The sequence below is a fragment of the Ischnura elegans genome, chromosome 2 (assembly GCF_921293095.1).
Source record: "Ischnura elegans chromosome 2, ioIscEleg1.1, whole genome shotgun sequence".
NCBI lineage: Eukaryota > Metazoa > Arthropoda > Insecta > Odonata > Coenagrionidae > Ischnura > Ischnura elegans.
This window is the reverse complement of record NC_060247.1, coordinates 115855406-115880940: the sequence shown is the minus strand read 5'-3', so window position 1 is coordinate 115880940 and position 25535 is coordinate 115855406. Positions and strand designations below refer to the sequence as shown.

Sequence of the window (25535 nt, the reverse complement as noted above, 5' to 3'; positions counted from 1 at the left end):
GTATTAGAAAATTTATGTTAAACCAAGGTTGATTTCTTTCCCAAATTTTAAGAGTTCAACTGATAACTTGTGGCTAAGTAGTATTATTATATTCACAAAAATGACTTATTTATTTCTGCGTTTAATTTTATACAATTTACCCAATTTTCAGCGAATCATAGCCATTGTCAAGGTGAAGTAAAATAATTTCCTAATTCCCGGTTGAATGGAATAAAACTTATAGCGGGAAATACAAGTTATTATTAGTAATTAAAATACGCTTTCCTAAGTAGGTTTCCTTACCTACGTAGGTTTCCTTTCCTACGTAGGTAAGCTGAAGAGCTTAAATCATTTAGCGTGAATCTTTGAGATCCGTATTCGAATACTGGTCGAGACAAATAATTCTGTCTCTTCTGTCAATTTATGAAAGGATTTGTGTAATACATGTCAACTGCAGATCATACCCCTATGAAAACATTGTATAAAACTGTTTCAAATTTTTATACATTCTTATACATTACCATGGCAATGTATAAAAATTTGAAACAGTTTTATACAATTTTTTCATAGGGGTACTTATTCATATTCTGCAAAAATAAACGAGTAAATATTGGAAGTTTGACGAGGCCATCTACATCTTATTGGTCGAATTCGGGAAAGTCTTTGCATCTAACTCTTTGCAAAGTCAAGAGGCACTATCAGGCAGAAAATGTGGACCATTTTGAATAGGTACACGATACCACAAAAATTAATTAACTTCATTGTAATGCATATTCACAGTCGAGCTATTTTGTTCCGGAAATTCTCCACCTTGAGAAAAAGGGAAGAAGGATGGACTGCCTGGAGGAGTTGGAGATTAGGAAGCACATGAAGAATGGAATTTTAGCAAATGAAAATATTTTTGTCAGCTATTCTCCCCTCTTGGAAAGTCCCCTGAAGCTGAGTAACGCTCCAACCCCAACGCAACCCTCCCCTACCAACGCGTAATAGCAACCAGATAAACAACAACAAAATAACTGTTATTATAACGATTTCTGTGCCTGATGATGTCGCCTCTGCGACGAAACCGGTCGTATTGAATAAATCGTGTGAAAATGTACCATAACTTTTTATTGTTCATAATGCATGTTGAAGGAACGAAATTTAAAGTAAGAAAATAAAAAGAGTACACTGAAATTTTTGAAATAAGTACAGGAGAATAAAAACGGGATGGATCAACACCATTATTTTTTAACTTAGCCATGGAAGAAGTATCAAGAGGCAAGGAAAACACTCTCGGAGTAGCCTATGTTTGAGGCAAAATTAATACATCGCCGTATTTTTTTTATGAACGAGCTATTTTAGCATAGAAAAGATATGATCTAAAGACATTGAAAATGAAAACTAATAAAGGAAGTTAGGAAACTAGGATTTATGACAAATAAAAATGCACCTGAAGATATATTAAGAAGCTGAAAATAAATCTTCCATTAAAAGCAATAAAATATAGTTTATGGATTATAAATTGGACTGAAAGCAGCTGATAGATGTAACTGGTGGATAAATAAACTTCTGAGCAGCAAACTATAAAACATGGAAAAGAAAATAAGAGTCTTGAACACCGAGATAGAACCAGTCCTACTCTACGGATCTTAAGTTTGGTCCTTGGCAGTCTTCATTCTATAATATTAAAGATGAAGAGACCATTTTTTTAAAGAAAATTCTTCTACACCTAGCCAATTTGGTTGTAAACGAGTGTCTTCCATTTAGCTCACCTTATCATTTTTCCTCATAGAATTTTGCAATTATTGCAGTACACTGTAATGCACGTCGTCAGCAGTTCTAGTTTGAGAAATTCTTAGTTGTTTCTAATTTTCTACTCATTCAATTAGAGGATAAATTAGGTATAACTAATTAGATGCAAGCTGCATGGAGAAACTACCGCATCCGCGTGGAGAGACACTACTTTGGCGTTTTATTGTATTCAAGATATTCTGCCAGGGTCAGTCATTCTGTTAAAAAAATTAAATTTTACTACATATTCATGATAAGGGATCCAAAAATAGTTTTTAACAGATATCAGACCATTATTTATTTTTTATAATTGAAAACAAATTTCCTTGAAAGATATTTGGACCAAATCGCGAGGGAGGTATTTGGATAATCAGGAATGATAAGGATCTTGTTACATAAAATCATAAACCTTCCCGATACAGTAAAAACGACAAAAAGAAACCGTCTAAGATGGATGTGAAATTTTTGAAGGAGAGAAGATAACATGACTGTTCCGGACCACTGTGCGGCGGCTATGGCTATCCGGGTGCGGAGAAGCCGATCTCCGCAGACTATTGGGTGCTTTTTGCGGGCCGCGACCCAGGATGTGGGTGATCAGGAATCGTTCAAGATTTATTCCGTATTGGTACCAATGGAATCGCCAAATACCTAATTAAACAAGGAACATTGATCGCAGTTATTCCGCGTCGATATCAATCACGAGGGATTAGATCAGGGTTGCTATTGCGGTTCATAGAATAGTTATCTCAATATACTTAGTGGAGAAATTAGAGACTATCGCTTATAACTTTTTTTTCTATCATATTGATGTAATCTAATTTTATCTTTAGCCAACCATAAGCGACGAAAGAAACGAAGTAAACGCGGAAGTCTCACTGAGAGGGCTCACGCCCCTTGAGAGAGCAAACGTGACCTTTGACCTTCTCGTGATTGGACCCGCTTTGAGTATGGAGTTTGCATCTTCTTTTCCACACCCACGCGCCCATCAGAACATGTGGTTTTATTTAAGTTAAAATGAGGTACCCACTCATACATACATGACTATAATTAATTGCCCTTCGAGTTCGTGAACTGGATTACTGGTTTATCCGGAATCGCCGACATACTGGCAACATGGAAGTGGTTACTTTCACAACTTTCCTTCGTTCTATCTCTCTGACTTCACCCAAGATTTAGGACTCGCTCGGAGAGTGCCTTGTGTTAGTAGACGTCCTAATAACAAGATTACTTATATACATTTATAAAAATTACAAGATAGTCCGACTCGATAGAGACAATTAAGTATTAAAGAACATTTTTGAACAGGTATTTTATGCGTATCACTTCAATTGAGAATACAAGAGTAGGTACCCATACCCTGATAATATCCTACCCCATCCAGTATCAAACTTCAAGCTAACTCACGTGTAGCAGGTGAAGATCGGTGCAACAGGTTCGGCAGAGTCTAGATATTATCGCTGCGCTTCAAATGGGATTCATAACTCAGGTGAATGTAATCTCTAACCACCATAGCCAGCTATAAATTCAGATGATGTACTCAACCCATTTGCCTCCAATCCTACCTGCTCAGGGCCCACTGACGTTTGCTCCAAAAGCACGAGCAAAAACAAAGGCTTGCGATTTGCGACTGCAATAAACTTTGCACCTCCCGGTTGTCGAAGTATAGTTCACTCCAGACACGGTCTAAATTTCTCTGTGGATATTCCCCATCGCAAAAACTGCGGACAGCCAAGTGAGCAGTAGTCGATACATTTTATGAAACAACCACAGTGAATATTAGTCCCTATTTTCCACGACAGGTCGACCATTCAAACTGCCTGTCCTGGAAGAGTTTTAGCTCTAAAACGTCATCCGAATTTTGATATTTAATTCACCTTATAATTTTACCAGTATCCTCTAAATGGTAGGCAAATTGGTCCCTATTGTATTTAGAAACTGTTGGACTGAACAAGCAAATGAACCTTCCAAAAATAAGCCCCCGTATAAAATACCAGACCCACTTCTGGAAACTTTATTGTTATAAAAGAAAATGGAAATGGAAATTGTAACGAAGTTCAAATTTTCAAAGGCAAACGCTTTTAACGTAAAATTCAAGAAAATATGTCGGTCACCGTGCCTGCCATGTGCTCACTTCCCCCCTTCCCTCCCAAGAATTTCGCACCCTCTGATCTGCACTATAAGTTGAGGGACACAGAGGGGAAATATTACCATACATAAGATCATGAGACAGAAAGAGGAAAAGGCGGACAAGAACACCCAGAGCGGTATTTGACGAATAACTGCGATGTCTCTCAATTGGTAAAAACCTCTCAGGCGCTCGGGCTATACACTTGTTACCCGGCAGGAGGATGGACACGGTCTCGCGCTTGTTTGACCCAGGTGGCGGCAAAAGGACGATCAAATTTGTCCCCCTTTCATTAGGTCTACCGGAAAATCCTTCTACTTACGAGGAAGAAATGATAAGGCCATAGCAAAGCTTTTTTCGAGAGAGTGGTCCAAATCAGAGGTAATTTAAGAATACTGGGTTTAGCCGCGATGATAGCTTTACGGAGTCACCTTCAATGCACAAATGCACACCAATTTTCCACAGAGAAAAAAAAATCATTCGCCTTGACCGGAATTCGAACCCGGATCCCCTGATTTCCGTTCGAGTGCTTTAGCCAGTTAATCTATCGATCCGTCATTCCTTTCTAGGGGTCCGGGTTAGCATCCCGATCGTGGGGAATGATTTTTTTTCTCTGTGGAATTTTCGCGCAGCAATTTGTAAATGAAGAGTAGTGGCGTCACTCACCGCGAGGCTGCGGGTCGAGTGGCCGAGACGGCGGTTGCCATGGCGACGCCTCGGAGGATAGGATCCTCTCGACGCCGAACTTGAGGTCTCTGGAGTGGACGGAGGAGGGTGGGCGCGGCACGGGTGCGGGTAACGCCGCACCCGCCGCCGCCGCAGCAACCGGGTGCAGAGGAGTAGGGCAAGCGAGGAATCCGCCTCCGGGCAAGTACATGGCGAGGGAGCGGTGATAATATCCACAGCACAAATCAACACACAACACACGGGAGCACAGGCACACGAAAGTGGGGTCACGCACCCGGCGCGGCCCTTAACCGCACCCCCCGATCTTTGTCCGGCCGAGGAGGCATTCGGCTGCTCCGTTGGTGAGCGTGTTCGTCCTGGGCGCGAGGCGATGTCTGTCGCATCTTCGGCCCAATCGACTCTCGAATGAAACCCCTTGACTCCTTCCCCTCCACTCCCCTACAATACCCACCCGCCCACCAAGACGGAAGGGGAGGGGGTAGGAAAAGATCTCCCACTCGCATCCTCGCTGGAGGATAGTGTGGATGCTGAGAGGCCTCCGTCTCAACCAGTGTATTTTGGTGACAGATTAATCGCGAAAATTTTGACACATTATTTTCAAAGTTCGAAGCAAAACGCAAAGCCCAATAAACATTTCCCTGTAGCTGAAGTATAGAAAAATAATGTCTCAGACGATTATTAAAGTAAAACAATCAAATTTTAAATGCAGGAAAATGTTGAAAATGACAAGTTACTCAACAAAATTTTTCAAATATGATAGTATAAGTTTGACGCAAGTAATCTGTCAGCAAAAAAGAACAGTCGAGAGGTAGAACTCTACATCCTTTCAAAACATCTGCGTATAGACTACGACTACCAAAACTGTGTAATGCTCATGATCAGTATTCAGCGAACGCAATACATCGTATATTATATCACATCGTATATATTATATCAACGACAAAATATTTATCAAAAGTGATTATTATTGGTAATTTTGTCCTTGTCCAATATTTTTCCATAATTATTAATTTATTTAACACCAAATGCTACTTAATTTTGCTCATAAATGTTTTAAATTCGCTGATGAATCAAGATATTTTTCTCATTTTTTCTTTTTTTAATAATATAAAGATTAAAAATTTGTCACGTATCTTAAATTAGAAGGAGGTTTATAGACATGGGGTAGAATAATGATTTTATGAGGCAGCGTATACACGAATGGGATACTTGGGTCGTGGTCCAAAATATCTATAAGAAGAGTGTTGTTAGCGCCCTTCAGCTTGGATTTGAAATTAATAACCAGATGGGAAATGGAGTCAATTATGGTTTGGAGTTAGTGGGCCTTCTGACATGTGATATGTTTGAAAATCGGCCTTAACATAACATCTATTTTCAACTGGGAAAACAGCTATTCGCTATCCAACGCCTGGAAGAGAGACTTCCACAAACCGACCATCCGGACGAGCCTGACCAAAACCAATGCCAATTTAGTTATAAATAATGAAATGTGAGTCTTTAAAAAATAAAAGTTTATATAACTGAAATTTAATAATGTCACTTCAACTTATGCAATGGTTTTTTGTTCGATGTCTTATTTTAGTATTTAAGTTTCCTGTTTCACGCAAGCCACTCGTGAAACCGCCAACGCAAACATATGCGCCAAATATTTACTGTTTATGTTAACTGGTTGGTTGAGGTGAGTCACTGGACTCACTGGTCATCCATCCGTCTCCATCCACGTATGACTCCTTTCCCATGACCGGATTCTGCATTACGAACACGCAGGCAACACCAAACGCACTGAAAGTTAAATCAACGACATTATCGAGTAATATGATAATTAAGGACCAAACTAATCGCGAATGTTACTGAGGAAAAGGAGTAAACCATTCCATCATTGTGCCCTGTAGTAAAGAAAGTTCAAATCCCACCTTGGCAATAGCGGACCAAAGGGGTATGCAGCCGCCCCTCTCCTTAATTTCTGGAAAAAAATATTATATGGTGACTTTTATGGTGGCTCCCTTGCGATGTTTTAATTTTACCAGCTTAAATATTAATGATTAAAAATAATGTATGAATATATATGAGCCAATCGTAAGCGCATATGAAGTATTTACGTGTGGTAATATGAATATTGTTTATTTCCAAATTTCGGTTCAAGCTGATATCACAGATTTTTCCAATTATGGGAATTGTTAGGAAATTCAATGAGTAACCGCCTAAGGCGCGAGAGTAAAGGCTTTCCACAAGAACGATTCACTTCCATCGTGTCATCGCTGTTGCCTCGAGCAATACATGGCTCATTGAACGATTCATTTGAAGATCCAATAGCTCGCCGAATGTGGTCATTTTCATTCGGAAATATAGAGTAACTCCAAAGACCTCCGACGCATTATGGCTGAGGGGTATGCATATCATCAAGGCGCTGCGGAAAGTAATGATAATTCCCCCGCAAATAGCGATCTACATTCGCCCCTCAACTCGAGGGCAAACTGTAATCTCCTTCCTATGGCTCAGCGCCAAACGCTGTTCTCAACTCACTCGTGCCTCACTCGTGATTCTGCGGAGTGGAGGAGAAATGGGTGGCGCTACGTCGTCCAATGAGAGGCGTGGGGGCGTGGCTCGGGAGCCCCCTCGAAAGCCATTGGAGGAGAGGCTCCCGTCCAATCGGAGAGAGGGGGGAGAAGGGTGGCGCCTGTAGCCAGCGCTGCGAAAGATAGTTCCATAAAAAAAGAGTTTTTGCCATTATGCTCGCACCCACTTAACAGATCATCTGGGCATTTAAACCTACGACCAATGACTAGGGAAATAGCCAGAAATTTTCTTTGGGGGTTAGCTACATGCGGGTTGCCTATACTAAATTCGCACGTATCTGAATGCCATTCATTTCAGCAAATCAGCTGTATAATTCGTTTTCCTAGCGCTGAAAATGAAATTCATCGTTGGTTATCGGTAGGCTTGTTTAAGAGATGATATATATTCATTTATGTCATTCATTTAGTCGGTTATTTATGAAATGATATGGCATGGAAAAATAGTGTGTCAGACCAGTGGCGTGACTATGGCGGGGATGAAGCGATGTATCCCCCCCAAAGCCTCAGAGAAATCAAAAAATTATTTTAAAATCTTGTCTGGATTTGGTATATAACAACTGCATCTGCTTAAAGTTAAATTTTAAGTGCCAAAATGATGTAAATGCATTTTCAGGTATGCTATTTTTCCGTTTTATGTAATAATTAATTATATTCTGTACTTTTTATTTTTTGGAGTAATAAAACAAAAAATATTATATTAATTATTATAAAAATTTTCCTGAAGTCCCCGTTTCCTTGGAGGTAGCCCATAGGCCCCCTCATCCCCCACCAAAGCATATTCCTAGTTACGACACTGTATCAGACAGTAGGTGCCCCTGGGCTAGTGGTCTTCCCAGCAGATGTATTGCGAATAGTCACCACAAAGGGGAATCTCTAGGATGTCCTGAGGGCCTCATAATCGCCGACGTGTTTGCCAATGGTAAGAGCTGGTTAATTAACCTCTTCGGCTGGGGCAGAGACGGATAATCACTTTTAAGATAATCTATTGCTTTTCACACTTCTCATGAATAACTGTGTTACAATGAAACTGAAAAGGTTTTCGGTGTAACTCTGTGGAATTTTTCTCTCGTAGAGACATAATACATAAAATTGTTGGTGGAATTGCAGCTTGATTTATTCTGCCTCCATGGTTCAAATTAAAAAAATACTTATTTTCTAACGTTAACAGCATGTCCACAAGAACCTACGAAGTCATTTTTAAGGTCACATGCCACATTTACTCGAATTGACAGCGAAGTAGGATTCCAACACCCTTTCGGATAATCGATATTTTTTTTAATTGGAGAAAGGATTCATACAAGTTACCCTACAGATTCTTTCACTTCAACTTTCATCCTCAGAGTCAGATGGTTTTAATACGCATGAAAACAGTCATACCTTACGATGTGAACACTTGAAAAATAGAGACTTTTGGAAGTTATTTTCATCGACCACAACCTAAAATTACTGGCCATAGAAAGAGCCGAAATTTCAAAAATTCATTTATTGAAAAATGATACCGAGGGAGAGGAAGATTTTAAAACTGTGTGGGTGGAGATAAAATCATTTCTAGACTCATTTCATGCGGGGAAACAGATCGTGATGATGGTTCAGATAATTTCAAGGCATGGATTCGGACGGATTAATTTAATTTAAAAAAATTACAGGACACTCATCTTGGTCTCCTCTGGTTACATACAGAGTTTTCTTTGCCTTTCTTCATTTTATACGACCACCTCAATACAAGTATTGCTTTGCAGATGTTTCCTATTTGTAAAATTTTATGAAATCCTTTTTCATTAGAAGCATATAAAAATTTCTATACGTTATTTTTAGCATTAATTGTGTTATAAATTCGAGGGAAATGGAAATAATATATTTTAATATTTAATATTACGCGAGAGAAAGTGAATGAACACTCGCTACTTCAAATTCAGAGGATGTGTAATCGAATAAAAAGCGAATAACAAAATTCGATGTTTTTAAACGTCCATGGAGGAAAGTCGTATATAGTCGCACATTTGGCATGTGAAATAGCTTCGTTCCTTCGGACAACAGTTGGCGAAGTCCAAGTTGGGAGAGTATTTGGAGAAAAATGATCAAGAAAGGGAAATAAAACAGGAGGAAAGCAGTTGGAATTGTCCACAGTACTCAAGTTCTTGGTTGCTATCACAATGTTCAAGGATCTAATCCAAAAATGTGCACGCGGAAAAGCCTAACCACCTTAAAAATTTCAAAAATACTCAAAGATACATACAGAAGAATTATCTTAGAGTGTTAAATACATTTCAGGAAGCAAAGCTTTTAGAACCAGGCTCAAGACTGCAAAATCTACTATCCCAAGGTGTAGATACTGTCATTGACCATAAATTACTTTTAACGACATATACCACATAAAATGCATAAATAGACTACAAAAAATGTAAAACCTTTCGTAAGAAGATACATAGAAAGAGTCTCGCCATTACAAGTCGAATCTCGTTAGGAGACGGATGAGATTAAAATATCAGAGAGAATCTGAGGAAGAGTATGCTAGAATGCATTGTAATGGGATGGCAGAAAAGAGCAAAAGAAGTTGTATGGGGACAAAAGTTTCAAATAAAAAATAAAGATCACTGAGGAGGTTGAGGCGCCATTAGAAAACACGAAGCGTGAGAATAAGAAAGATGAACGAGAACTTAGCTAAAAGACAATAAGGCACGAAATTATCTGACAAGCGGGGAGAGAGGTGGGTAAAGAATGTGAATGGCGAATTGCAAAACAACTGGGACTAGGAAAAGTAGATGCAGCCTTTGAAACCACTTTTAGGAAGAGATTATATAAGCCCAAGCAGTATGTAATGCCATATGGGACTAAAATGAATATTTGTCGATTTAAGACAATATCTGGAGGTGTTGTATATAGTACGTAGATTACACGGAAGCAATCTCCGCATAGAAGGAATAGAAGAATAAAGTGAAGAACACTTAGATACTTCAATCACAAGGTCAGAGTTCGATGAATCGATTAGTGACCTGAGAGAATTAAAAAAAATTAAACTCCGTCGGGCCATGGTCTTTTCTTGATACAGAACTTCAGGCATTTTTAATATTACCCTTGTTCTCTAGGAAATGACACTTTTCCCTTCATTTCATTGTCTTGGTGGATTTATCGAACAAGGTGGGTGTCAGTAGTCGCGTCCTCCTTTGTGAAGTAATTATTCATATCACGGGAGAACTCCAATAATCTAAAAACATCATCATCGTGGTATGTAGGTACGTATGTTCCTGCGAACTTCAGCATTAAGGAAAATTATTCGTTTTGGAAGGCTTCTTAGTTTTTCTGTGTAAGTGGAACTTTCTCCAAAATTTCTTCCGGAGGTCTCCAGGGAACGCGTGAAAGAGTGTGGAGTAGGGTGGGCCGAAAAAATTGAACTTCGTCCGATCAAAACAATGTATATCTTAAAAGTTGTGTACTATCAGTAGAACAAACGGCATAAAATATTAGGCCTATCGGAGAATATCTTTAGACTATGCAAACGCCGTAAAGTTTGATATATTTTTTGCATAAATTGACATTTTCAGAATTTAAAAAAATATGTTGAATTATGTCATGCCAAAAGCAAGTATCTCTTAAAAGTTCTACTTTAGGTCTAGTATCAATAATAAAAAATAATAGACCTGCATTACAAGTATTTTAGACTTCTCAATTAGGGCGAAAATAGCAATTTTCGTGAATATTAAGAAAGTTTTAAATTATTTATAAGGCCCGATAGTTGTCGAGATTGTTTACAAAATTCCATAAATAAATTGGTGTAATAGTATGTAATAGATAAATGCAATACTAAATATATGAAAAATATGTGTAGATACGTACAATAAAATATTCCTTCAGGAAGATGCAAAGTCCTAAAAGCTGCTGTAGTTCTGAACGACTGTATCTTCTCATAATTATGAACAATAAGCAACTCTTCCTTTGTCAATGTACATAAATTTAGTATGCCTGCAAAGAACTATCATCGCGGGGGGATAATGTCAAGTTGCACGCGTGACCTCCCAACCACCTAATTTTAAAAGCACGTAATGTCTGTGTCTGCACCTCAGTTCCAATAAACATATCAAGCCTTAACATTTTTTTTTTTTTTCAAATTTTGGTCTCATTGTTCTGTCTAGTCGTCGGACTCTTATTATTTCATCTTTTTTTACTTTGATCACAAACCAGCTGTGGTTACATTTTTACGTCTTTGACGGTCCATGTTACTGCTCGTGCATGAATTGGTAAATTGAAAATAATTCCTTCTGAGTGAATGTTAACAGCATTGCTAAACTCCAAGATTCTATGCAGATCAGCTTCAGATAAGAGCATTGAAATAGGCGGTGCTGTTACACTTACATCTTGCCATACCATTAAACCGATGCAGCCTTTTACTAAATAGTTTATTTCTGCTATATCAAATGTTCTAACAAAAGCTGCTTCACCTACGCTTGCCTGGTTTTGAGAATTCATAATTCGCCTGATAGGGAGTCGGCAAATGTGCTTCCTGCTATCTGTTAACATCCCAACGAGGATGTTTTCTGGGAATGCAAAATATCCATTATTTTGCAAGCATTTGCTCATAACATTCTTTCATGGAACTTGCGACCTGTATAATTTTCCACAATTTTTTGGCTCCTTATTATAATTTTGGGTTATATCTCATTGTAAACCAACTTGATGCACGCACTTTTGCAATACTTACCAATTCCTCCAATAACCTTGCAAGGAAAATCTGAAGAAATTTAGAGTCGTAAAATACGGTTACCAACAGTAACCCATCTGGCATGATTCAGCATGGCTGGATTTATGTCTCCAAATCCAGGTGGGAACTCACTTGTTGCTACCACTCTACAAACATTGAACTAGTACATTTAACAGTCATTTCTTAAATCGGGATATATTTAGTACTTTAATTGAGGTCTTAATCGTTTCAAACTTAGCGGGAGGCAAATTATGACAGTCTGATAGAGATTTCCCAACTTGACCACTATCCCCTGTAGGACCTGTTGTTATACCACATAAAAATTCAAAAATATGTCTAATATGGAGCTCATGTGAATGTAAACGCCGCTATACACGGTGAATGATCATGCGAATGAAATCATTCGCCGTGGATAACGGGAAAAATTCGCGAATGAACCGCCTAGCGCATGATCATTCAGTGAAAATTAGAAAATTTTCTGTTTTGCTCGCATGATCCTGTGAATGATCATTCATCTTTTTTATCTTTTACATTATTTTTTATGATCATAATCTATTATGGAGTTCGCAATTTCCACTGCTTTTCTACTTGCCTGATAAGGGAATAACGTGGTCTGTGTATTTAGAGCTAGGTTTTTAAATAAGCGATATGTGGTCCTCTTGAGGTTCTCGTTGGTGATTTTTACCATCTTTACTTGTCTCAACGTATAAAATCTGGCCAATTCTTCCATGAAAAAGTGTAACTTTAATAACGGTTCACCATTAAAATCATTCTTAACATTCGATTTAAGATTTTTTCCCTTTCTCGCCTCACTTTATTTTGGTCAAAAATTGCAATAAGTGAAGATCATGGTCCTGAATCTGTGCTCATATCCCTCAAAAATGCTGCAGCCAAAGCTGCTACTGGCCGGTCAGATATAGCATACCTGTCACGTATTCCAGCAAAAGTACCTAAGTTTATCTTGTTTGATCAATTTATACAGCATTTTAAGGACTGAGCGCCATCGTAAACAATCAAATTACACCCACAATATGTTTTCTTAGGTTATCAAAGCATTCTAGACAATCTTAACAACCATCCGGACGGTTGAAAACATTTCGAAATTTATCACGAAAACCGCTATTTTAGCCCCATTTCACAATTTATAATTGTTATACCACAGGTCTAATTTTTTATCATTGATTCTAGACCTAAAATGAAACTTTTAAGATACATATTTTATAGGCATGACATGATTAAACATATTTTTTTTATTCTGAAAGTGTCAATTTTTTCAAAATAATATCAAACTTTATGACGTTTGCGCAGTCTAAAGATATTATCCGATAGGCCTAATATTTTATGCCGTTTATTCTACAGCTAGTACACAAATTAAAGACACATGTTTTTCATCGGACGAAGTTCACTTTTTTTGCCGCACCCTAGTGTGGAGCAAGATCTGAACACGTACGGACTCACGTTCATCAAGAAGGTAATGATGAGTGATGAGATGTAACGAAGAAAAATTCATAGAATTACTGTAAAAGATTACATCTTCGATGGTTCTTACCAGAAGTTGATACATTTCAAATAAATTTTACTTTTAATATACTCTAAAGTTCTAGAAAGTATTCGTTAAATTTCATTAATTAAAAGTGAAATTTTGAATTCCTTGCAAGCTAATCGAAAGGCAGTTCCAGCTATATTAACCTCATGCACAGGTGTAAATCTTTGGTAAAAATATTAATTTATATCTTAAGTGACTAAATGAAGAGTTTTAGTCATTCTTTTATGCGAGGACATAAAATAATAATTTAAAAACTAGTTCGCATGTTAGTACTACCGGTTTGAGAGAATACAAACAGTGATTGCATTATGTACAGGAGCAAAAGTAAGCGTAATTGTTAATGTAACAAATTTCTCCATAAAAGGGCATGGCAACGTGTAATCGGTGGTTTTTTGAAGTAATTGCTGGATAGCTTGATGCGCCAAGAAACTTTATTTCTGACTTTGATGCTCTACTTTAAGCCCTGATAGACAGACAAAAATCTAATTTTCTTGCCGCGGTGTTGCATAATAACATGCGAAAAATCAATGATAGCTTTCTTTTTTTCATAGCGACTTCGGTTTCTAAGGACTCTGAAATGTCCAGTCGCTGTAGAAGGTCTTGCGACGTGGAGAACAGCGCCGGCTAAGCGAAAACACCAATTAGAGTGGCTCCATTGGTTCGAAGGTGAAAGAGAGGAATATTTGATGAAGTGGGAGGGGATATGTGAGGAGGAGCGCACTCGAACTCAGGGAGGATAGCGATTGGGGAGGACTGCTTTGGTCCCCTCGAATCCTGATACGTAGTCTTTTTTCCTAAAACATTGAGCGAGGACCGTGGTGCGATAAAAATGGAAGAGACACAACGGCGATCACTGCCTTATGATTTCACAACGGCGAGAACACTTCCATAACCTAGAAAATCGACGGAGTGATTAGTGAGTGGATTAGTTCAGCGGAAAAGAGAGACTTAAATTTTTCGTGGCCAATTGAAAATTTGCTCCGTTCGGATTTTACGAAAATTGAGTCAAGTTACGGAAACGAGAGAGTGCACGTAATTTTTGGGAAAATCCTTTTTAATTTTACAAAAACTTATATTAAGTTCACTGGGAAATGAAAAAAAATCCATTGGCCGTAACTAGGGGACCTCGTCGCAGGTACAAACAAAACACTGTGTTGGTATGCTGGAGCGGGAAGATTCTCAGCAGTGACCAGCCCCAGCCTCTCCACCGGAAACCCTTCACACTCACTCGATCAACTCTGAAGGAACCTTCGCGAGGGTTTTTGGGGCCTCACTTAGGCTGATTCCGTTAAGTAATCACACAAACACACTACACTTACTCCGTGGGCTATACTCCGGGAGAATAGGGTAGTTTTCTTCATCAAAGAAAACGAAAGGCATTGATTGCGATTCGTTACCCACCATTAGTGTATTCATAATATACAAATTATTTGGTTTCAGAAATACCGATTTAGACGGATGGCAATGGTCAATTTTATCCTCATTTGAAAAAGGCCAGATTGGTGCCCATGCGATGCCACTCCACGTGACGTCACAGGGACCTAGTTTCTATACGAGTAGATAGGAGTTTTACATCGTCTGAGATCACGCAATGCATGCATGAGGCACAAAGCTCAGGGAAACATGTCTCAATAATCACCTATTAAAACTGCGTATGGTCGGAAAGTTTTCTTCGTTTCATAAGGTACTCATAATCTTTATTTAAGCCATGCACTACCTGCTAGCATGGTACTCTGCTACCTGCTAGCATCCTGCGTCGTATCTGCGCTCAAAGCCTCGCCCAAAGGTCACCTCACTTGCAGCGGCGGGAACGAGAAATACGTCACACGGAGAGATTTCCCAGCATTCATACTTAGCCGTCGCGTTTTCGCGCGCTTGAAAATTTTCACTTTTCATTTAGTCGCGAAAAATAGACATCGTCATTTAAAAAGCTAAAAGCGTGAAATACGCACTCCAGGAGTAATAATCTTTCAATTTAGGCAATAAAAAAATAATAGGAAACCACCCTATTGCTCGAAATCGAGCGATGGAACTGCCACCTGGACGAGAGAAGCGTACCGGTTTAGGAATCCAAGATTCCCTTCTCAACGCAACTGAGGTTTTGAGCTTCACTTCAGCAAAATTGAGGGATGAAGTTACGTTACGGCCGGCCGTTGGAGTTTTTTAATTTCCCAGTTGTCATTGAGGCCGTATAGCTCACCCTTTTTATTTATATGTATTAGGTTTCTTAGGCCAAAGACAGTCCTAGATTTTTCAGCGGTTGCAGTGCCCCAGAGGCGGGCTTGTACGATTGCAGAAGCAATATATGTTTATAATTTGTTGGTAGATATCTAGGTGCCAAAGAAATATTTCCATTTTTACGAATGCCTTCTAAATTCGTTATTTACGTCAGTTAATTATTAGTTTCATTATTTGTTTACTCCATTGAAAAAGTCATAGTTTTAGGAGACTAATAATTCATTAAAATGGTATTAAGCAAGAACTTGCGCATGCTTTTAAGGATTGATCAACGATGCAAGTTAGCCATAAGGAAAGGAGGAGTAAGGGTGGATTGAATACTATGTTGGCATTATCACTCTAATCATAAATGGCTACAAGGGATCACACATTTAAACGTTTCATCCGGCGGACGTTGTGCTGCACTTCTAAATCCATCGAATTAATACCAGTATATATATACCAATATTCTCTACTTTCATTATGTGACGCCAGTCGCTCAGAATATGCTCTTCTTGTATAATGAGTCCTGACAAAGGAAATGATATATAAGGATACCGATAGAAGGTCCCAAGTAAAGCTTTTGGACTCCCCTAAATCTAAAATGGTTTTCAGGCGTTAGAGTCTTATGTAACTTTTTATCGAGTATTGCAGATCAATATCATTCTTATTTATGTCAATATATATAAATATAATTAATTATACTTCGAGCCATTATCTACAATGTTGTTAATGACTCATGTTTTCATGAGTCTTACATTTTTTCATGTTTATGAGAAACGATTGCCAGAAGTGAATGAGGAAGCGACTTCAAGAGGTGATTGATGTCAGAGAAAAGGCCACAAAGTATTGAATACCTACATTATTTGTTAAAAATACCTCTCCTCTTTGCATTAAACCTTTTTTTAAATAACGATTCCGATACGTTTCGATGAAATAATTGTCTTCATACCAATTAATTTGAAATATTATTGTTGAAAATAGATATTGAATTGATACCATTGTTAAGAATTAAGGATGCCAAGTAGCCATGGGCGTGTGAACATCAAACATTCAGGAAAGGGACCAATTATTTTCATTGGGCCACCTCCCAATGCGAGAATTTCATTAAGGGGTTTATATTTTTGAACCCGCAACTCTTCCATCATCACTTAACCGCTATATCCACCACGATAACTCGCTTCCCCACCCTCTCCATTTTCTCCTAAACCATCTCCAACTCGAACGCTTCCAGCCATATTTCATCTTTCTTCCTTCATCCTCTTTTCGGCCGGCTCCTGATATTGCTCTCATTACACGAAATAAATGGCAAACTATATCGAATTACTTAAAGCTTTCGTAAATATATCATCTGTAGATACACAAAGATGAACTGTAGGGCAAGAAGACGGTCCAAACTTCGATTTCGCCAGGTGCGCGTATTGTAAAAAAACATCTTTTTACATTTGCATCAATTACTAAAATACCATTTCGTTCATCCGAATCTAATACGTAAGCATCAGCAATTACAGATTTAACTGCGCTCGTTGGTTGCAGCCACCGAATTCCATCCGGGGCATATTTTAATCCTGATCGTCGTGGGGAAAATAACTGCGGGATCTCTCACCTCGACGACTAATGGGATGAGTTCTGACTCGAGACATCTGGCAAGTTGTTGGGGGAACCCCGCGTGTTGGCAGCCAACATAGTAGTTAATAAAAAAAAGCAAGGAGAACGTGAAAAAAAGAAAATGAATAATATTTTCATTCTACCGTTAGGATGAATTTTTCTTCGGTTTCCATCCGGGAAAGCGGTTTCATCTTTGGCGATGGTTTGAAGCCGTATCCTTCGCCTTGCATGAATTGAGGAATGTATCATAGTAAATAGAAATGAATAGGCCGTCCAAGTGTCCGCAACGACCGGAATTCCGAGAGGAATTCATCACGTCAATGCGTCAAGGAATCACCTGAACTTCCAATATTGCAATGATTTACCAATATCATGCAGCAACAAACTCGCATTGTGTAAGGCTACATTTCATAATTAACATGGTCCGGTGATATGTTGTGGAAATGCTTGATCTCCACGAGAATAAACTAAAATGGTAAACTTCCACACAATTTTTTTTATTTAAGTACCGACCCGGTTTCGTCCTTGATAATGACACTACGTGTCGAAACCGGGTCGGTATTAAAATAAATAAAATTGTGTGGAAGTTTACCATTTTAGTTTATTCTCACGGAGGCTAAAATTCATTTGAGTCTAAACTCATATACTTCGAGACCAACATATATTTTACTTGAAAAGTATGACGTGGACACTAGATATAGGAGTTAGATCAAAACAAGTGATCATCTCCGTAAAGAAAAAGACGGCTAAAACACACACACGATTGTGTATACGAATGGAGCTAAGGATGCAAAAATTCCATTCGTAGTTGCTTGGAAGAGGAGAGATATTTCTTTTATTAGCTCTTTCTGATAAATTTCACTGGAGATACATGTAGTATATAATGCTAGAAATCTATTTTCGCCAACGATAATATTTTATTCAATTTTTGAAGTTTTATTGTCATAATGAAACACTTTCCACTAATTTCAACCATGGCGTAGTTATTTACCTACGAATTTTTGAATAGGGACTTCAGCCATTGACATTCCCGCAAAGAATGGTATGGACATGTTTATAGGTTAGCGCATAGGCGGATCTAGGGGGGGGGGGGGGGAACGGGGGCACATGTATTTTGTATTACGAGGAATCACGTGTATTTTGTATTACGAGGTATCCTTGTGCCCCCCAGAACAAAATCCCGGATCCTTGCTTGTGCCCCCCCCCCCAGAAAAAAATCCTGGATCCGCCCCTGGGTTAGCGTCAACGTTGTTGTATTTTGTAACCTCTGAAAAAAATTTATTTAACTAGGACGAATAGAATTTCAGATTGCGCCCTCTTGAACCTGTTCCGCTCGTTTACCAATATTTTTCACAGTATATTTTGATACGATTTTTGAATTAAAGAGACAAATATTTCCATTTTTCAACCCGTCGCCTAAATCTCGAGTTGTTCGCCGCAGAACATCGATGATCTTATCGCTCTCTAAGATAAGTACATGACGTAACGAACTGAAAGCCAGCGAGTCACCTCTTCTCAGTCATTTCTCTCCTCGCCTCGGCCTTACGTTGCTTATTATGGCTTACACTTTTATGAGAAAATATTTCCCACAATAATGCCTTAACAACACGGTCATTTATTCCGTTCCCCAGAATGATAGCTCCAGCGATAGGTTTTCAGGGACTAAAATAGTTATCGCTCGACCGATAATTATCTGAATAACACGGTCATGCCCACCATCCCTGTTTTCATCGCTTATTCCGTCACTTTCTGTATTTACATGTCACTCGATCGAAAGACAAGAATGGCGTTACAATCGCTGCTAGCGGCCGCGTGTTCTTATTGGATGTAAGACAGTGCCAGCGACGGAAAAAGAGACAACATGCCGAGTGACGAAAAAAGGGATGGGATTCCCATCCCTCGAGCCATCGGGGAAAATGATCGCGTGAAACGGTCATTTTTCCGCTATCATTAGAGCGATCGCTGGAGCTGTCTCTCTATCGTGATGGAAACCATTATCATGTGATTCAGGCTTTAGCGATTATTCCCGATTCAGTAAACGAGCCTGAAATCTGCTGACGTCATTAACTTACGAAAATGGGGAGGCAACTTTCGCGGTTGTTTTTATTTTAAAACACGGGAGAATGGCTGATCGAGGAAAACATAGTCGTTACTCCGCGGCCTTCCCTACCATCTACCGAATTCTTTTAACGATTTCGCATCTGACTGAACGACCCAATTACACCGCACCGCTCTGGACCAGGCACTGAACGCATAGTTTCGCACCGGATCGCATCCCTGTTCGCGTCTTCAAGAGGCACGACCTTACCCGCGGCGACAGGTGGCAGAGGAGGCAGAGTGTGTAAGGGGGGGGGGGGTGAGGGAAGGGGTGAATGTGGGAAACCGGTCGAGCTCGCAGAAGGGTCAGGCGCGCTTTAAATTGAAATGGGACGGGCACCCTGGGGGCCCCTCCTCGTCATCTCGTAAACCAAGTAGGTACCCCTGTCCCCCCAGGCCAACCCTCACCCTCCCCCACAAAACAAATGACGCGTAAATCAGTTCTCGGCTCTCGCGCATTCCTCGTGACTACGCACGCAAACACGTCCGACTTCACAAACGCTCCCTTGCTCACACTCGCTCCACGCGATCCACGAAATGGCTGCAATACAGATTGCAGCAGAGAGTGTGAGAATTTGAATTGAGCTCAACACCCAACGTATGCCTGAAATAGTATTAACACTCAACCATTATGGGGCTCTCGATCTCCGATTTCATTTTGTTGTCGATTATGATAGAGGAGGAAAAATAAAGAGATCCACATTTTACGGTTTTCGGTCAGTCGCTTACTTTAGGAGCTGTTCGAGGCGAAATCTCGCCGGCTTGAACACATACGCAGATAAGTTAATGATGTCACGAACTCATGCCGTAAGGGTCACCACTTCCCAGCTTCTCCTCGGTCTCGTAAATTGTTCTCACGTGGTTCAATATTGTTTACTTTCTTTTGAGCGATTCCTCCCTTCAAGGATAAGTTATCCCTCGACGATTTAATTTTTAAAAACTCTAATGACGTCACTGGCTCTCGAAAAGCCGGTGGTAAATTTTCGCGTTTTCTTTTCAAAATTTTGAGAGAGTGGCAAAATGGGAAAGCTTTCTTTCGTCGCATCTAATATTTTACTTTCGCCAACCGATTTCTTTTGATGAATTCAACCGATTCAGACGAGATGCAGTGGAAAGTAGTCAAATTGAAATAAAAATAGCAACACCACTTTCCCAGAATTATTTTAATGCGTGCGACGAGTTTCGACTCAAATAGCCAGCATCTGGTATAAGACACCATAGTACTGAAGAACATCACGATTATACATTTTGAGGAAGGCGTGGAAAACAGTTGGGAAACATTGAGGAAACGGAAACCTAAGGAGAAACGGCAAAACCAGGAGATGGAAGAAGGATCTAGCAATATCAACCGCTGGTTTATCCGCATCTACCTTCGCCTAATATGAGGAATCCAATAATATCTATCCCCAGTATTTCCTTGTTTCCGCGGTACACCGTCTTCTCAATATTTCCCCACCTTACTTATGTTTCCAACTCCTTCCTCAAACTTGACAAATCCTCCGTACCTCGTCCTCAAAATTTATAAATGTAATATTCCCATTTACTATGATTTCTTGTGCCAGATGATGTCTCTTGAGCCACTACGCGTTGTACCCTTTAAAATAACTGTGAAAAAAGTGCCTTTGTTATTTTTATTTCTTTCGAGATTTCGAATCTCTCAGAACATTTCGTGGAGGCCCATTTTCCATGCCGGTATCATTCAGTCATTAAGCTAGTCAATATGCCAAGAAATCCCTGTGTTTTTCAACCCGGAGGTTGGTCTGGATAGATGGGGATATAGCTCACTCTAGACCAACCTTTAAGAATGTGAATAACACACTTTAAGAGCAGGTGAGAAATACGCCATATCTTTAGAAAATGCCGCGTTTGTGGAAGAGTATCTTGAGTGGTGCTGTTCGCAAGCCATTCGTTCCACAAACGGTTAAAAATTTTCCGATTCAATCGATCACCAACCGTCCATCGAATACTATCCCCATCACTGTTACCTTCTTTTAACATATACCACTACAACTACTGAGTATCCCGAAGTGTTATCCGTTCAATTTCGCACGTTAGTCTGGTATAATAGGATTATGCGTTAAGAAAGAAAAAAGAGAGTTGTTCAAGGCTATCTAGTGAAATTCTAACATATTAGTAAATATCCAGCAACATTTAATAAATTTATATGAGATATAAGGTGTTGATGTAGTGGCAGGGGCGAGATAAACCTGAAACCTGAGATATTGAAACGTTTTTCGTTCCAATGTGTAGATAAATACTTAATTTTTAACGCCTCTCAGTCCGTGGCAAAAATTACATTGAAAAAAATAGGAAATAAATACTTGATAGCATCAATTAAACACAAATGGCATCTACGCAACCTTAGTCGATCCAATGTTGTGTCATTTGAGTATAAGAAACCCTTGGTCTTAATTAAATAGACAACACATGCACCTTTAACCCGAAAGCTAGCTCACAAACATCCATTCATCTGTATATTGTTCTCGGGTAATGCACCGGGTAAGGCTTTTGAAGGCCTAAGATTCGACGATGATGTTCTCATAATCCTCAGGATTGATTACCGAATTTGATTCATGCCAGTGTTTAGACTCGCTAGCTGCGGACAGAGGACACTCACTCTTGACATATCATTCGTCAGTAAAACCTAAGAACGTTAATATTAATTTGTTTTTTTTTCGGCAGGCACAGGAACAAGAGGTTGCCGTAAAATGGCATATAAATAATAATTAGCATCTAGTCAAAACACGGAAATTACGTATATTGGTAAAGTATCTGTAACGACCTGAGGCATTGAAGATAAGTACAATAATGAATGGAGATGTGAAATATTTAGTGCATGCATGATAACTAATTGCTCGAATAACGATTAATTTCATCATAAAATTTTGCAAACTTCTTTAGATCGGACCTGAGGTCCCTTGCACAATATCTCCAAAGTATAATACCACCTTCCACCTTCCCCCTTCCCGTCACTTACCTCCCCTCTCCCCTTCCCCTCCAATCACCCGACCACAGAGTATATATCCCGGCAAATTCTTATGTGTATCACTAGTCTTGAAAATGGTACAGTGTAACCGAAACTAGTCGGCAATAAAGTGTGTGTTTTGTAGAAGAGCAAAGTAATTTCCTTCCAACCATATAATATTATCCATCAAAAGTTATATTCCTTCCCCTCGAGTACTTCCATCTGAGGTAAAATCTCACGCCTAGTCACATTTTTGACATATTATTTGTCGGGAAAACCTACGATCTTAAACATTCATTTGTGTTTTGAGTTGTCGCACGAACAATAGGTATGAAATTATGGCTATGTGTTCAAATAAGCATTTGCTTTCATCTGAAAATGCTATAAACCTCTCGAGATTCAAACCAAGGTTCCTCGCACATCATCTCCCAAGAATATTCTCTATGAAAAGCGATATTCCTTTCCTCTCGAGAGCTTCCAGCTGACGTAAAATCTCACGCCAAGTCCCATTGTTGATACATCATCTTTCGGGAAAATCTACGATTTTTAATATTCATTTGCATTTTGGCAGGCGCACGAAAAAAATGTACAAAATTATGATGAATTGTTCAAATAAGGATTTACTTTCATCTGAAAACGTTGTTAACCTATTTAGATTCGAACCGAGGTTCCTCGTACAGCATCTCCCAAGTATATATACTCGATCAACAGTGATGTTTCCTTTCCCCTCTAGTTCTTCAACCTTACGTGAAAGTGGAGGGGCGCACGGGCCCAGCGGGGTCCACTCCAAAGGCTCTCGCTTGGAAGGACCATCCTTCCTTCCCATCGCCATGTCGTGTCATTCCTCTGTTTTCATTCCAATTTTATCCTTCTCTAATGTGTGAAAGACTCGAGGGGGGTGGGGGAATCTGATTATATCTCGGGACATAAGTTGACTCCGATAGGCAAATGTAAAAGTCGTTACGCGAAACAAGAAACACATCCGGCGTATAAAAATTCCAACAGCGAATTCCAAAAAAAAGAGAAGCTTCTGTTTCATCTAATCACGACACGATGGAGCAGGGGTATGAGCGACGAGGATGGCGGACACTTGATAGGGACTCTGGCAACGGTGAGGGGGAGGGGTGGTAAGGAGAAACCGTGAGTCGGCTGAGGGAGAAGGAGTGTTTATGGGACGAGGTGAATTTAATGCTCACAAGACACACACACGAACAGTCAGGTTCCACTCTCATCCCAATTCCCACCCTGCATGAGGAAGGAGGATCAAGAGCGTGGACGCTACAATATCGCCATCTACTGCTGCAGGAAAAAGCGCCTGGATAGTGATGAAAAAATGTCGGTTCAAGCAATCAATTTCTAGTCGAAATGAAATGCTCGATTTTACAACAAATATCGAAATTTGAAACGAAGATCGGTAATCGAACAAAATCGAAACAAAAGTTTGTGCTAAAATGTTTTACTATTCATTCTAAAAACACACAAAATGCACCCTTATAATATTACGCATATATGTATATAATAATAGAAGTAAAATGTCTACTCAGATTACATGCTTGAATTATTAACCAATGTCCCGTAAAAATTCTCCGTACAGAGGGACCGGAGAGTTTCTTGGGTCTCACTCCAGCAGTGAGAGTTCCACCATCTCGAAAGGGTTAGCAGTAAAATTTTACAAATGCACCAATATTTAAGTTTTGGTAATAACGCTCGGAGCCGTTCGGCTTCACTGATTTTTTTTAAGAGAGAAGATCAATTGATAGAGAAGCTTTCTTGATGATCGAGGGCATGCATTTCCAATTTTACCGGCCTTTGAGAGAAGTTTCACATTGGACGGATGACGTTATCATAGGCCGATAGTTACGCTGCCAAGATCAAACGAAATGTTCAAAATCGCAGTTGAAAAATCGAGTTTCGATCGAAATCGATGGTCATGGCTCGATATCGATTTCCTCGATCTTTGAATATGAAAACTCGATTTTCGATTCCAATCGAAATCGATATTTTCCATCACTACGCCTAGTGTCTCTCAAAACTCGCCTTCGCGGACACAGGGCCACTGGCCAACGGCGAAGCAAATGTGATCGAGAGTGATTCCCAGATTCTGTGAATGTAAACCAGCATCGAAAATGGGGAAATTCTTTCTATCATGTGATCCCTGCTGTAACTCTGATTGGCTGATTCTGACGATTGCCTTCGTTCGCATATTATACATTTCGATTGTAAATATTATCTCCGTTAATGTTAACACTCACGAAGATGGTGAAGTATAATGATTTTAATGAAATCTATTCATACGTATTTCACTCGCTAAACATTTTCTATTTCCCATAGTAATAATATTTAAGTAGTAGGTTTATAAGACTCAGATTCGCAGTCCTTTATAATTGCTCATATATTTATATTTATTAATAGCGGACGCCTTATTGTTAACAGTGATTTTGACCTTTTCTTTTCAATCGATTAATGAAATATTTCAATATTTAGAAAACCGACCGGCAAAAAGGATCAATGTGTGACACCAACAGAGATATGATCGCCGTTCACAAGGTTACGCAATTATCGTAGCATTTGTTTACCAAATAAAAGGTTAAGGACCGTTGGTCGATGACATAATGTAACAGGAAAATCGAACCTATAATTTTATATTCGTAGTCTTAATATGGACTGAAGGCTTGGGGATTATAGGGATTGTAGTTCTTGGTGCATTGTTGAAAAACATTTCTTGAGCGAGAATGAGATATTTAGTCGTGATTTACAAAATACAGAGCTATCATTTACCGAATCTAAACATTTTTCTCTTTTACATTCACTGGCATAAGTATCGGAAGGTAATATTGATAAATGAAGGCTACACGGGTAGGGTAATATTACTCACTCAACCAGACAACCCTAAGTTACAACCCGAAGTACTACCGCCACAAGCGAGTAAATATCAAATTTATAATATGGATCCAGTCACTTTATCCAGGCCATTTTGTACTTAAAGGACCATTTTTCGGGGTGCACATTGGCTTCATCCGGGATTTGAACCCGTGACCCACCTTCCCCCAATGCTGTAACCAGTGGGCTACCATTCCATCATACTACCCTGTGTGGAAAAACAAGCCAGATTTTTGGTGGGAAACGCATTCAAATTAGAGCTGAAGGTAAGTATTTGTATGTGGGTGGGCAAGGATTGTGTTTATTTCGAGGTAATGTGCCATAAGAACTTACGGTTAACGCTTCAGCCGCCTGTTACGGGTTCTGCATGCTGGTGATTAGTCGTC

At 39.3% G+C, this 25535-nt stretch overlaps 1 protein-coding gene across 1 annotated transcript in view; it reads right to left on the bottom strand.

Moving 5' to 3' along the window:
• Nucleotides 1–4935, bottom strand: part of LOC124174126 (H2.0-like homeobox protein) — a 68318-nt gene extending 63383 nt beyond the window's left edge. The window contains exon 1 of the mRNA XM_046553249.1: nucleotides 4544–4935. Coding sequence (XP_046409205.1) covers nucleotides 4544–4754 — 211 coding nt within the window. The 5' untranslated portion in view covers nucleotides 4755–4935. The remainder of the gene's footprint in view (nucleotides 1–4543) is intronic.
• Between the last annotated feature and the right edge of the window lie 20600 nt (nucleotides 4936–25535).